Here is a 14823-nt window from a genome sequence, read left to right as displayed (position 1 = left end):
ATTGTACCCATGTGGGGGGTGTTCAACAGAGTGTGTGTGTGTGTGTGTGTGGGGGGGGTGTTTATCAGAGAGACAGCTCTGTGAAAGAAGCTGAAATAAGGCTGCCTTCCATTCTATGTGAATTTCCTGTGAACCATAGTTCAATGTCAACTCTGTACCTCAAATGTAAATCCTTCTATAAGATGATGGATGAATGACTAGCTCTGGTCACATAACTACCAGAAGGTAACCTTCCATGTACTATTATGTTTTTCATGAGCATAATGTTCTTTGGCACAGAATAATTTAAATTGGGTGAAATTAATGATTTTATTGCAAAACGTTGCACCCTCCAAATGGCACCCTTTTCTACACTCAAACTGAAAGGAGAAATACAATGAGAAATACATTTTTCAGCCAAAGTGATTGCCTAGGGCCATTGAAAAGGACTAGGCTTGTTAAGATTGCATGCCTTATCTCTCTGTAGGTTACTTGTGTCAATGCATCAAAGTTATGAGTTAGAGAGTTATGTAAGTGGCCTCAGATGTCGTTATTTGCACAGCAAATTCCAATATTTATTTGTCTCCTCTCTCCTTACGACAAATCACAACAGGCTCATCATTTGGCACAGCACTGGTACATCTTGTGTTAATGAATAACATTGAGGTCAACTCTGGACAAGAGTTGGGTGCAAAACCAATACATAGTGTTTGACAAAGTACGAGGTGATTCCAACATGGTGCTTCTGGACATGGGTAGGCGACTGACTGCTCTTATTCTGTTTATCAGCACTGAACATACCTTTTTCTTTAGTGATATGAGGTGTTAACAGAAACATAAAGCACAAAATGTTACCCAGTAGTCAGGGTCTAAGGACTAAGGACCTCTCGTGACTCAAAGGCACAACTTGGGCCCAGACCGAGTCAGACCTTGGAGCTCTGGTCAGAGCAGGTTACGTGAGCATGGAGAGGTCTGTGTGAGCATGGAGAGGTCTGTGTGAGCATGGAGAGGTCTGTGTGAGCATGGAGAGGTCTGTGTGGGTATGGAGAGGTCTGTGTGAGCATGGAGAGATCTGTGTGAGTATGGAGAGGTCTGTGTGGGCATGGAGAGGTCTGTGTGAACATAGAGAGGTCTGTCTGAGCAGGGAGAGGTCTGTGTGAACATAGAGAGGTCTGTGTGAGCATGGAGAGATCTGTGTGAGTATGGAGAGGTCTGTGTGGGCATGGAGAGGTCTGTGTGAGCATGGAGAGGTCTGTGTGAGCATGGAGAGGTCTGTGTGAGCATGGAGAGATCTGTGTGAGTATGGAGAGGTCTGTGTGGGCATGGAGAGGTCTGTGTGAACATGGAGAGGTCTGTGTGAGCAGGGAGAGGTCTGTGTGAGTATGGAGAGGTCTGTGTGAGCATGGAGAGGTCTGTGTGGGCATGGAGAGGTCTGTGTGAGCAGGGAGAGGTCTGTGTGAGTATGGAGAGGTCTGTGTGAGTATGGAGAGGTCTGTGTGAACATGGAGAGGTCTGTGTGAGCAGGGAGAGGTCTGTGTGAGCATGGAGAGGTCTGTGTGGGCATGGAGAGGTCTGTGTGGGCATGGAGAGGTCTGTGTGAGCATGGAGAGGTCTGTGTGAGTATGGAGAGGTCTGTGTGAGTATGGAGAGGTCTGTGTGAGCATGGAGAGGTCTGTGTGAGTATGGAGAGATCTGTGTGAACATAGAGAGGTCTGTGTGGGCATGGAGAGGTCTGTGTGAGTATGGAGAGATCTGTGTGAACATAGAGAGGTCTGTGTGAGTATGGAGAGGTCTGTGTGAGTATGGAGAGGTCTGTGTGAGTATGGAGAGGTCTAGGGAGAGGTCTGTGTGAGTATGGAGAGGTCTGTGTGAGTATGGAGAGGTCTGTGTGCTGGACTCCTCCCAGGATATACAGTCTTGCTGTGGGAAGCAGACACATGGTCTCCTATAGTGACTTTAGGCATCTTGACAACTCCCACGCATATGTTAGATAAGATCTTGCCACGTTGGAGTGTCCTCTGTTCAGGAAACGTCAGTACATATATGTATGTATGCATAGGTGAAAGTGGGCCGGAACGGTCCGGTGCGGCGTTCCGGCAAGACTTTCTGTGCCGGAACGCCGTTGGGGGAAGAGATGCAGCTGCCTGTCAATCAAAATCCGATTGCTGCAGAGTGCAGAAGCAATCACGATTCACGATCCATAATTTCCAACAAGGAAACACATGGCTGACGTTATGTTTCGTTGCGTCTATTTTAATACCTTTGAAAAGGACATGTTAACCCGCTTTACAGTAGACCCGACGCGACGCGACGTGGTTGGGTGGGCAGCACTGGGCACTGAGACAGTCCGACCGGGATTACAGTCGCGCCGTATGGAAGCATATAGTGGACCTAATTCAAATGTTAATGCAATTTGAGATTGCATTTGTATGTTCCACTTTTGCATGCATTCTTTCAGACAATATTCAAATTCAAATGCAATTCTAATGATTTGCATTTTCATTTTCATGTACCTGATGTGCACATTCGCTGTCAATATTAAAATGATAATGCAAAGCCATTTGACATTTAATTTTCAAAGTCATGCGCTGCTTTGTAACTGACAAAACTGACAAGTTCATTCTAATGTAAAAATTACTATGCAATCCCAAAATAGCATATTCATTTGCCACTTTTGCCTGCGTTATTTGAGTCAATATTCAAATTGTAATGCAATAATGTGATACGCAATTGCATTTACATGTTCTAGTAAACACATCCGCTTTGTAGCTGACAAAATTCAAATTTTCATTCTAATGTGAAAATGACTATGCAATCCCAAAATAGCATATTCATTTGCCATTTTTGCCTGCGTTATTTGAGTCAATATTCAAATTGTAATGCAATAATGTGATTAGCAATTGCATTTATATGTTCTAGGAAACACATCCGCTCATTAGAATTGCATTTGAATTTGAATATTGTCTGAAAGAATGCATGCAAAAGTGGAACATGCAAATGCAATCTCAAATTGCATTAACATTTGAACTTAGTCCACTATATGCTTCCATAAGCAAGCCGTGTTGCCAGATTGGGCTACTTTTGGTCACACTGGACGGGTGGATTCGGCAGCTTGTAGACTGGTTGGGCTGGAAATTGTCAATTCCATCTGGCAACCCTGGTAGCAAAATATGTGCATACGTATCTGGTAGCCTACTGGTACTTTCAAATCGCATCGTATTATTATTATTATTATTAATAATAATAATTACAATTTACAATACAAATACAACAATTGGAGGTCCCTCAAAGAAAATGTGGGCGCACTGCGCGTGCACAACATCAACCTCCAAGGCTTGATTTTGACCCAGGAAAAACCCTGGTATGTACTGTATAACATGATAGCCATCTATGCACTGTATATAAGATGATGACCAAGGGTCTTTCTGCTGCTGACCAAGGGGTTGAGTTCACTTGATGAGGCCCAATTTTGTTTTAGACTCTGTAGGCTACTGTATTTGTTTATTAAGACTTAAGATATATTATCTGAATTTCTCTTGTTTTATCAAATGTTCCAATTATTTTCATTTCTTGTGCTGGTTTAAAATTGCAGGAAACTAGCACAAATAATTGTGTGGGAGAGAGGGGCCGCCGCTACCAAAACGTGCACAGTTTTGGGTCGCTCCACCACCAAAAACTCTCACTCCAAACTTTTGGTGAAACATGGCAGCCCTAAAGTGTTTCTAATTTCGACACCAACACCACGATGTGTGTGTTCAGGGATGCATGAAGCTGGGGGCAGGAGGAGAACAATATGAAACGATGAAGGTTGGGGTAGTAGCCTATAGTTCCTGTAAGAAACTCAAACCACTTTCACCCCTGTATGTATGTATATATATATTTATATAAGTGTGTGTGTGTGTGTGTGTGTGTGTGTGTGTGTGTGTGTGTGTGTACATATGTGACACGGTCTGGTCAATTGGTGTGCAAGTCGGCATCCGATTTAATGTTCAGACTTTTCTTTCGAAACATTTAACTACATTTCAATGTTGTTTAAAATCAATGACACACTTGCTAGTCAACTAACACAGATGGTTCTGTGAGGAACAATGTAAAGTAGTGTTATAGTTAACGACCAAGGTAGCAATGGGGATTACTCACTGAATCTTTTGCATTGCAATATTTTGGCTTGACTAGCGAGTTTGTGTTGTGATTTTCAACAACTTTTAAATGTATTTCCGTGTTTCAAAATAAATGTCCAAACTTTTTGATTGGTTGCCGACTTGCGGACCAAATTACCAGACTGTGTCCCATATTTGTTTTGCCTTACCAGTGTTATCATCTTGAATAACATCCAGAAATCCCTTGGACATTCATCTAGGATATTCTTCTCTTTTCTTTTTCAGATTGAAACTGTAGACACCCTGTGAATATTCCTGTGTTATCCTGTGTTATCTTCCAGTCGGTCAAGAACCAGCCACCCGGTCGTCTGTATAACAGCATCTTTCAAAACCAATATGGAACTCCAAAAGCTATCAAATGGTAACCACCATGACTTTGCCCCTTTGGAAGAAGGGTATGTTTCCTCTTTGACTGAACTAATTAATTCCTTAGCATGCATTTATTATATTCATCATTCCTCTGTGCTGTATACTGTACTATTATGGACAGGTGGGCAGAGTTTTTGACTTTGGGACTATTCCATTTGTTCCGTTATGTCAAGTAAGCTAAATCAAGCACACGTTGGGCCAGTTTCACAGACAAGGCTTAAGCCTAAAAATCATCATTCAATGGAGATTTTCAGTGTGATTTAGTCCAGGGGCCTCATTCATAAAAAAGTACTTGAACGTCATCTTTGACTTTCACGTAAGCACAGTTTTCTAAACGGACGTAAGCATTATTTATAAAACGGGCTGAGGTGGTTTAAAGTTGCGTACGTGCTTCCTTCTATAAATACCAACGCAGGTAAAAATGAACGCAGGTGAATGAGGTTTGTATTAACGCCCTGTGATAGAGGCTGAATTATAGCGGCTAAATTAAGACAAGTGCTATAATATAGGGTAGGCGTTCGTCTGGAAGTGGGAGAGGGCAGAGAAGGGTGGCTTCTCGGTAAGTTGCATTTGTAACGTTTGATCATGACAACTAACCAGGCAAATGAAATGCTTATACTCAGTAGGCTACTCAAGTTGTAAAAGAAAATCAGGGGGGATGGTGGATTTTATCATAAGAGGACAATTTTAGCATCCCCTCGCCAGTGACTTCAGTGTCAGTAACTGTCATTGCATGTGTGCGTGCCCCCTCGCAGCTTGAAATAGCAGTAATACCACGTTCATTGATAAAATGACATTAAGTATGGAAAGAGGGGGGCGATTTTGACTATTTTTATTTCAGGGGGGATGCCATCCCCCCTCAACTCGAGTGCTGCTTATACTGTAATAATATAATGGTCTTATTCTTATCAGGTGGTCTTATTCTTATATGGCTTCTCACTCCCAGACACCGGAGAAAATCCAGTATAATTTAGCGCGTGGCCGGGCAAGGTCCGTTGTGGAACGCACTAGGCATGTTGAAGGGGAGATAGACAGCTACGGAGGGATATAAAGGAAGACTGAAATACAATCAGAAACATCAGTTCATTTTAAATCTTGAATTAAACTCATTTTCTCGGCTGATAACAACATCGTTAATTTTATTACGAGCCACTTGCATGAATTACAGTAGGCAGTGGCAGTGCGGCTCACATGCCTGTAATAAGTCCGCATAACCAGTAGGTAATGTGCGTACGCAAGGTCAATACTCGACGTCGAGCTACGATCGTTTCCACGATCAAATTGACTCACGTTGAAATTTTATAAATCACTACGTTGACGTGGTTTTCTACGTACGACACGGGTAAGATCAAAATTTGATCTAAGCACGTTCTATGAATGAGGCCCCAGAACTAGGCTAAGATTAACCTTATCTGTGAAACCGGCCCATTTGAAAGGAAACAAAAGGTATTATTCAATCCATGTTTGGTATGAACAGTACAGACAGTTCAACAAGTTCACCAAGATGACACACATTTCAAGGAGTTGTTTTCTGACAAAGAAGACCTTTAATTACAGTCCATAGATGTTGTACTCTCCACTGAGAGGATGTATGTGGGTATGTATGTATGTATGTATGTGTGTGTGTATGTATGTATGTATGTATGTATGTATGTATGTATGTATTTATGTATGTATGTATGTATGTATGTGTGTGTGTAAATGAATTCTACTCTTATGGTTTTATAAAGTGGTGATTTGATCTGAGTACCAGCAGGATATGTTGCTTTTTGCTTCTTGTAATACTTTGTTTACGTTGGCTCCAATTGAAGCTCTTTAAATCAGTGCATTGCCATGGAGCATCCTTAGGCCTACTGACACTCGCCAGTAAACAAGCTAAGCTAGTAAACCAGTTAATAGCTTCAAATGATTCCCAGAAAGTTATGTTTTCCTCTCAAATAAATGATATCCTTTACTACGACAGGTACTATATCACAGGCATGGGGGGTATTGCTATTTGCATGTAGAAGTGTTGCATAATATATTCTTAAGGAGCTGTTGAACCTTATTGTTGTCTTATTTTCTATGTTTCATTGACTTAGCGTATCATCAGAGCAAGACGAGTTCTTACCACATAAAAGTGATGGATCCCAGAAGAGGTCCCAGTTTACAGAGGTGAGTATGTCAACAACCACAACTACAGAATAGCAACAGCGTACTGGAGCGGGACCTTTTATGCTGAAATGAGTTGCTATGTGAAAAACGTCACAACTGACGTTCACGTCCTTGTATCTTTGGCAGTTTGAAGGCAAAACCTCTTTCGGGATGTCAGTCTTTAACCTCAGTAATGCCATCATGGGGAGTGGTATCCTTGGCTTGTCGTACGCCATGTCGAACACGGGCATCATCCTCTTTCTGTGAGTATCGCAGCACACAATATCACATACACACACAGACACACACAGATACCACATCAGGAAGACAGACAAAGTACACCAACACTAAGTTAAATATCAAAATAACAGTTGGAACAAGAAGTTTTGGGAGAAATTATTTATTTTGTTGTTGTTTTTTTGGGCAAAATAGCAAAATGTCTTTCCAAAAGGGTTTGAGTCGCACTGCATACTGTAACACATTCCAACTACCTGTATATATTACTAAAATAGTGAAGATTGCTGAGAACGATGATACAAACAATGGTCAATCTAATGATTGTTTGGGGGTGGACAAATCCTGTCCTGGATGGCCGCATGGGTATCACACTTTTGCTCCAGCCCAGTATTACCACACTGGATTCAGATGAACTTATGATGGTCTTCAATTTCATTCTTGTGTTTAGGTTTACATACACTGTATATAAGTTTACTAGTTCACTAGTTTATATGTTTATAAAAGTACATAGTTACATGCTAACACCCCCCTGTCTATATACCCCCTGTGAATAGGCCATATAGTGTATATAAGTACTGTATATAAGTTTGTCTATTTATGTCTCATTCTTGTTTTTTTATTATCTTAGGACTGTGTTTTATTATCTTAGGACAGTGTTGATTGTTAGCACCTAGGGTTTGCATTTAAATGTTGTTGTACCCGTAAAATGACAATAAAGATCATTCAATTTAGTTTGCAATGAGTTGCATCAGGTTTGTTACTGCTGAGCTGGAGCCAAAGTGACACCAATCACTGTGGCACTCCAAACCTCTAGAATGAAGAGTGGGGGAGTGGTGTGTTGGTGTCCATGTGGGTACTGAATGGTGAGATTGAAGACACCCAGGGCTTCTCCTAAATCAGATTCCAGGGGTTAAATATAGCTCAGAGTTGGGAGTTGAAACATAGCCTGGTCTGTTTTAAGCACAGTTGGTGTGTGGGCACAGACATGTGTCCGTTCCAGGGCCGGCCACTGGCTTAAACAGTCCATGTGGTTGTTTAGGGCCACAACCGCTAGAGTGGCTCATGCCGTCGATTTAGCGCAAGCTGCCACCCGTCAGTCAAAAACTCTGCTACCACCCCCCCCCCACCAGTGCATGGACGCTACCAGACTGTTGTTGTGTTGTTCTATGTTCGCCATGCTTTAGATTTGTTCATCTTTTGTGGAAATTTACAGCACGTTACTGTGCAGCAACAGAATAAGAAGTTGTCAAACCACCGACGAAGAAATAGGTAGCTTTCATCAATGGTTTTAATGGGATAGCAACAAGACAACACGTATAGCTTCAAAATGCTATCAGTAACTGGCTACTTTTGTATTAGAAGCTTTTATATGCATTGTGTTGTAATGGCATAGTGAAGATCTGTTTCGTTTCATATCAAATGTGACTGGCTGCCTTTGCTAGTTTTCATTCTCATTGTCAAACTTAATAAATACATCACTCCCAACTTCAAAACTCTTTTGCTTGTCATACAATCATGTAACTAAGGAATTCGCTGGAGATAAACATCAATATCAGTTATGATTTTATTATTTTGTTGAATGGTCATGACTGATTCGAGGCTGAACGTGAAGTCTTTACATTTCACTTTGGTTTCATGTTACATCCTCCAGAATGCTGTTATGTTATGTTAACACAATGCCAGCAGAAGTGGTTGTCTCAAAACAACCTACGGCAATGAAACACAAAGGCCTGTCACATTCCATCAACGTCGCTGAAGGAAAAACCAGGCTGATTTTGATACGTTAAGTCTGGATTTTACTTTAGCAATGTTGATGGAATACCTGGCATATAATGTAAACTAGGTATGTAAAGACCAGTTCTTGGCCATGACACCACATGTAGTTCAGTGAAAAGCTTGTTTTGGTCCAAACAAAGTGTTTAACGATGAATTGAGAATCAAGGACCCCAATTGAAATAAGCCAGTGGCTTTCTTGGGTTTTTATCCTGTTAGTTGACCTTGTATGTAATATGTACTTTCATGTACCTACTCCTGCAAATCTTCTAATAAAGTTTTCAATCAATCAATCAATCAATTGGTATAATTCTCATCCCTTGATTGCTACCAATTTATCATAGCCATTTGCACTATTTTAAAGCTCAAATGTATACTGGACCTTTTTAAATTTATTTTATCACAGGAAGAAGGTAGATTCTTCTTGCTGGGTATTGTTTGATCAGTGAAATAGTTATAGACCACCCATGTGATTAATTACTTAAGCATTCGCTGAAACCACGTTCATTCATGTGAAATCACTTATGTTGTTAATCTTGCAAATGTATTCATAACTTCTCTGTTTCACAGAATACTGTTGACATGTATTGCGTGCCTGTCCTGCTACTCAGTTCATCTTCTGCTGAAAAGCGCTGAAGTTGTAGGTAAGCAAGCATGTCACGAAATGCCAGCCAGTACACAAGTCTAGAGAAAGCTTCACGTAAATTAATCACATTAGAGCTTCAAGGATAAATAACAAGGTAATAGAGGTTATTTTAGTTTGACTTTTTCGATCAGCAAACACATCAAGGACCATCTAGGACCATTAACAAATAAACTTGTTTTGGTCCATAGCCTATATATTGGACAGAATTTGTCTCTTTGCCTGTCTCAAATTAATTTGGGATATATTTCTTCTTATGAAACACTCTCTGCACAACCTCTACAAGATAAATCCTATGAACGATAAAGTCAAAATGGTGTATACGCATTTTGGACGAATGAGGCCCACTGAAAGCTACAGATATAGCAGACAGAATAAACCAGGAAGGCGAAATATCCACTACTTTGTACCAAGCTGTTACCGATTTGTATTAAACCCTCAAGATCCAATCCCTTTTGTGGTATTTTACATTCTTACATCATTTGTCTTTGTAGGTATTCGTGCATATGAACAGCTGGGTCTACGGGCTTTTGGACACCCGGGAAAAATATTAGCGGGTGTTATTATAACCTTTCACAACATTGGAGGTAAGTCCCTGCTACTCAAAGGATACAGCATGAAAAGCAACACTACTTTAGTCCAACAAGAAAGCATTTCAATGTTTTGAATGTGAAGGTGTTTTGGTTTGGCACAACAATACAAATATTGTTTTGTTGAGTTCATGATCCTGTGTACTTGCAGTGCAATAAGAATGTTGTAGTTTATAACTTATACTCAATGTAGGGTTACTGTGAGATTAAATAGTGCTCTCTTTATCTAAAAAGAAAAACACATTTTGATGGTATAGGTCATAATTTCACGTCCAATCCAATGTTTTTAGTGGTTCCTGAATGAAAGATGTGACCCAATGTGTGTGTGGTGTTGCAAGGGGTTTGTGTGTATGTATTTTGTGCTTCTGATAGAAGATGTTTCCTACTCTAAAGTTATTGTCTCTTTCTCCCCCAGCAATGTCCAGTTACCTCTTTATTGTAAAGTACGAGTTACCTCTGGTCATTCAAGCCTTTCTGGGCCAAGAGTCTAGCAGTGGGTAAGTTTTAGGGAGCAGTGCATTGCCATTCTTTCCACCAAAGCAAATAAGTACAACAATTTCCCAAAAATGTGCCTCTAATTTGTCGTAATCAAGTCAACTTGCAGTAACGTCAAACTTGATCATCTGCGTCTGTGTCCCCATCACAGGGAGTGGTTTATGAATGGAAATTACCTCATCATCATAGTCAGTGCCTTCATCATCCTCCCACTTGCCCTGATGAAACACCTCGGTATGTCACTGACCTCTGATTTATCTTATCTCACTGTTTGTCAATCATTCTCTATGCCTCCTGGTTCGGATGTCTTTAAAACTAAATGTTCGGCTTTGGGCGACTTTTCTCAGTTGAACCATTTTGTTTTATAGTGTTTTAGAGCACTGTTTAGTTAATGACTCAAAAGCTGTATTTAAGGCTTCATTCTTCCACCAGTATAAATGCGTAGAAGTAATGTGACCAAAGAAAATGCTTGATTAGTGTTACAATACAATACTGAAACACAACTGTGAACATTTCAAACCTGCAAACTGAATGTGCAATAATACTATGTGCAATATGACAACCCTCGTGCACATAAGGTTCAGAGATAGGAAATGTTAGGATATTTATAGCATAGCATAGAGTACAGCACAGTGTTTTATTTGTATAGTATAGTATAGTGGATAGTGTATATAGCCTTTATTTATGTAAACCAGCTCTTTTCCCTTCTTGTTTTTAGTATTTTTTTCCTAGCACCAGGGGAGCCCCCCCCCCTCACAAATGTCGTTGTATGGTACCTGTACTATATTAATGACAATAAAGACCATTCATTCATTCATTCATTCATTCATTCATTTAACCCAGCAACAAGAAACGTCCCTAACAAATGGCGCATAAATACAGTAATAGTTGGATCTTTTATTTATATTTTTTTTTATGAAAAATGTCATGAAAGCATTAGAAAGCACAATTGTCCAAGCACAATTCCATGACATTCCAAAGATGTTCTGACATCAAAGCCTTCCATAAAGGTTGATCTGCATTGAGGTTAAACCAACTGTCTGTTTGTTGACCGTTTGAGCATCTAGTACAGACTTTCTCTAGGGGAATATCCACATAACATATGACCAAACATATTCTACTCATCAATTTATCAATGTTTGAGAAATGTCCCCTAAGAGTTCTGAAAACTTTTTGTCTGGAATGTAAAAAAAAAAACGCTTTCAGAACTTCAGCGGCTAGAACAACATAACCCCTTAAATTGGCCGAAATGTTTAGGAAACCAAACTATGTTAGCTGGGGAATAATCATAGTTTCCGGGTCCGGCGTCATACTTGGCCTTTGTTTACTTAATACAAAGACTGGGAGGAACGGTCGCATAGCCATTAGCTGTTTTTGTGGACTCTGTTCGACATCGCCACTATGGGACAAGCACAACTGCTTACCCTAACCACTGAAACCCTATTCACTCACGCCTGGAGCACTTGACATGGCTGACCCTGCCTCAGTAGCCTTGAGAACCGATGGTTCCTGAGACTAATGGCCCATAGGAGCAGGAGCCTATCTCCTATTTCAGTAGTGTGAGGCGGCTTGATGTGCAAGTATCGCAGCGACCCTGCCCCAGCCCAGTCTATAAAAGCCAATGGAATGTGTGAACATTTAATAATTTTTCACTCATCACTCACTTATTATTTGCAAGCCTGTCTGCCGTGTTCGGAAGCATGCTAGCTGGCTAACAACAGAGCTGGTTGTTCCTTTCAAGTTCAAATTTGTGGTGTCTTAACGACACGGTAGACATGTTGCTGCTGGCTGTTTGGGTGCATTTGGAGCTAGCATACGTCACACTGTTGACACAACCATTTAGAGGATTTCCATTCAACTAGTGATAAGCTTCAGTCTTCGCTGCTACCCCCTGTGTGTGGTCTGATATGTTGGATCAGGGCTACTGACTGCAGTTTGCAAGTCCTGAACACAGTCCCTGTTGGACAAGAGAGCTGTCTGTACAGTGCCAAGGGACGGACGAAGCCCCACTGGGCTTCCACAGCCGCTATTTCCTGTATCCCAAGACAGGGGGGTGTAATGATATTGCTTAGCACAGGGGTGGCCAACCAGTCAGAGACTAAGAGCCAAAAAAAATGGTTGGGGTACCAGAAAGAGCCACATCATACATGCGGGCTCACAAAAGCTCTCACACACACACACACACGCAATACATTTCCAATAGGCTATGAGACCAGTGTTGTCATTTCAGCAAAGGCCAAGGTATGGCAAGGTACAGAGTGGGGGGGTTGAGGGGGGGTTTCCCCCCCATTGTGGATTTTTTTTGCCAAATCAGTTGTGCAATAGTCAATTTTGGTGAGTTGTTTCTATACAATTGACTTATATGACATTAAGATAATGAATAAAGGAGACAACTACAGTATGTAGGTGGTAATCTACATCTTTCCTAGCAGGCAGACTGGTTCAATCTCCTTAGAAACAAAACATTACAGATTTAGCTATTCTGAACTCTAAATTAACTGCACTGTTAAAACACTAGTATTGTGAGACCTCACCTGTGTCCCTGTACTTGTCTCTGCTGCCCTTTGACCAAAAAAGGTCTTTAGCTATGTCCATTTTCCTTTTTTTCCCTGGCATATTTTTGTTACAGCTCACCTACTAAAAGTGAGACGATTGACAATATCAAAACATGCTTGCACACACATATAACTTACACACAAGTTAGTTTTACTGGCCCCAATTTGGTCCAATTATTACTGAAATTATTGAGAATAGAGACATTGTTGACATACGTAAACTAGCTGTTGTAATCTTTAATGCTCGCTAACTAGCTTGTTAGAGTTAGCTTCACAATCGCGGGTGACGTTAGGTCCGTTTTTTCACTAAAATAACATTAGAAGTTTGACAGAACATGACATGAACTTGTTCATTAATATATTACATTTGAACCAACAGTATTATGGCGTTTATACAGTTTGTTTAACCCACGTGAATGAACGAGAGTCATGGACAAGATTTTAACATTAACTTTACTTGTGGCTTGTTTATTGAGAAACCGATGTCCCGCTCCACCAGTGTTGCCAGATTGGGCTACTTTTGGTCACACTGGACGGGTGAATGTGGCAGCTTTTAGACTGGTTGGGCTGGAAATTGTCAAATCCCGTCTGGCAACCCTGCGCTCCACTACAGCGCCTGGCTGGTGGGGTGAGATGGAGCCGGGAGGATTTTGAGTTAACGTTGTGTGGAGTGGATAAAATCACCAAAATGACACAATGTGATTCAGATGAAATTTTCTGGGGATTTTTTTTTTTTTTGAATCCAGGTATGGCGAGTGCCATAGATTGACATACCAAAACAATGTCTATCGAGACACAGAGAGTGAGCCACGCACATTTAATGAATGGATTAAAGAGCCGCACACAGACAGGCAAAGAGCCACATGCGGCTCGCGGTTGGCCACCCCTGGCTTAGCAGGTATAGTGCAGTTGAATAGATTTCTCTTGGTTAAGGGGTTAAGACTTGTTGATTAAAGATTATTATTGTTCAGCATTCAATGGAGTAAACGGTCAATTCACCCTGTATATAGTATGGCACCTCAACCAGCACCTACAGACCTAGCGCTTTTCGAATGCTCACGCATTGCTTTCTGTTGGAGTCTATTCGACCCAATTCAATGGGTTACAAACTGTAGACCTCAGAGATGCATGTTGCCACATCAGAGTGTATCCTGCACACAGGTGATCATGTCACGCCCTCAACTTCCACCTAGCCTGTGCCAGTCTCTCTCTCTCCCCTGTCTGTTTCTGTCTGTCTGTCTGTCTGTCCACTCATCCACCAGAAAAAGTTGTTGTCCTTACATGTCAGTCTTACATGTCAGTCTCACATGTCAGTCTCACATGTCAGTCTCACATGTCAGTCTCACATGTCAGTCTTACATGTCAGTCTCACATGTCAGTCTCACATGTCAGTCTCACATGTCAGTCTCACATGTCAGTCTCACATGTCTGTCTTACATGTCATTCTTACATGTCAGTCTTACATGTCAGTCTTGCATGTCAGTCTAGTAGCGTTATTTCTCAGAAGCTTCTCTGTGTCTAGGATTTGTCGAACCGCGCTCTCTTTGTCCTGTAGTGCCACTTAATGGTTTCCGCCTGCCTGTCTACCTGTCCTGTCCTGCCTGCCTACCTGTCCTGTTCTGCCTGCCGACCTTCCTGTCCTGTGTCCCTGTCTACCTGTCCTGTCCTGCCTGCCGATCTTCCTGTCCTGTCCTGCCGACCTTCCTGTCCTGTGTCCCTGCCTACCTGTCCTGTCCTGCCGACCTTCCTGTCCTGTGTCCCTGCCTACCTGTCCTGTCCTGCCCACCTTCCTGCCCTGTGTCCCTGCCTACCTGTCCTGTCCTGCCCACCTTCCTGCCCTGTGTCCCTGCCTACCTGTCTTCCCTGCGCTGTCTGCCACCCTGCCCTGC

General features: G+C 41.6%; 1 protein-coding gene across 8 annotated transcripts in view; it reads left to right on the top strand.

Moving 5' to 3' along the window:
- Positions 1-14823, top strand: part of slc38a5b (solute carrier family 38 member 5b) — a 30458-nt gene that overhangs the window by 5092 nt on the left and 10543 nt on the right. For 3 of the 8 annotated variants that reach the window (XM_080534145.1, XM_080534144.1, XM_080534140.1), the window contains 7 exons: positions 4365-4534; positions 6590-6662; positions 6789-6904; positions 9222-9295; positions 9789-9881; positions 10300-10381; positions 10531-10613. In XM_080534145.1, coding sequence (XP_080390271.1) covers positions 4476-4534; positions 6590-6662; positions 6789-6904; positions 9222-9295; positions 9789-9881; positions 10300-10381; positions 10531-10613 — 580 coding nt within the window. In that variant the 5' untranslated portion in view covers positions 4365-4475. Of the gene's footprint in view, positions 1-715; positions 735-3571; positions 3840-4364; positions 4535-6589; positions 6663-6788; positions 6905-9221; positions 9296-9788; positions 9882-10299; positions 10382-10530; positions 10614-14823 lie in introns of those variants that run through there. The other 5 variants (XM_080534141.1, XM_080534143.1, XM_080534142.1 and 2 more) reach the window with 4 other exon arrangements.

This window comes from Nansenia antarctica (assembly GCF_963989245.1).
Source record: "Nansenia antarctica genome assembly, chromosome: 6".
Taxonomy (NCBI): domain Eukaryota; kingdom Metazoa; phylum Chordata; class Actinopteri; order Argentiniformes; family Microstomatidae; genus Nansenia; species Nansenia antarctica.
Note: the sequence above shows the minus strand (reverse complement) of the source record. Positions and strands in the feature narration are given on the sequence as shown.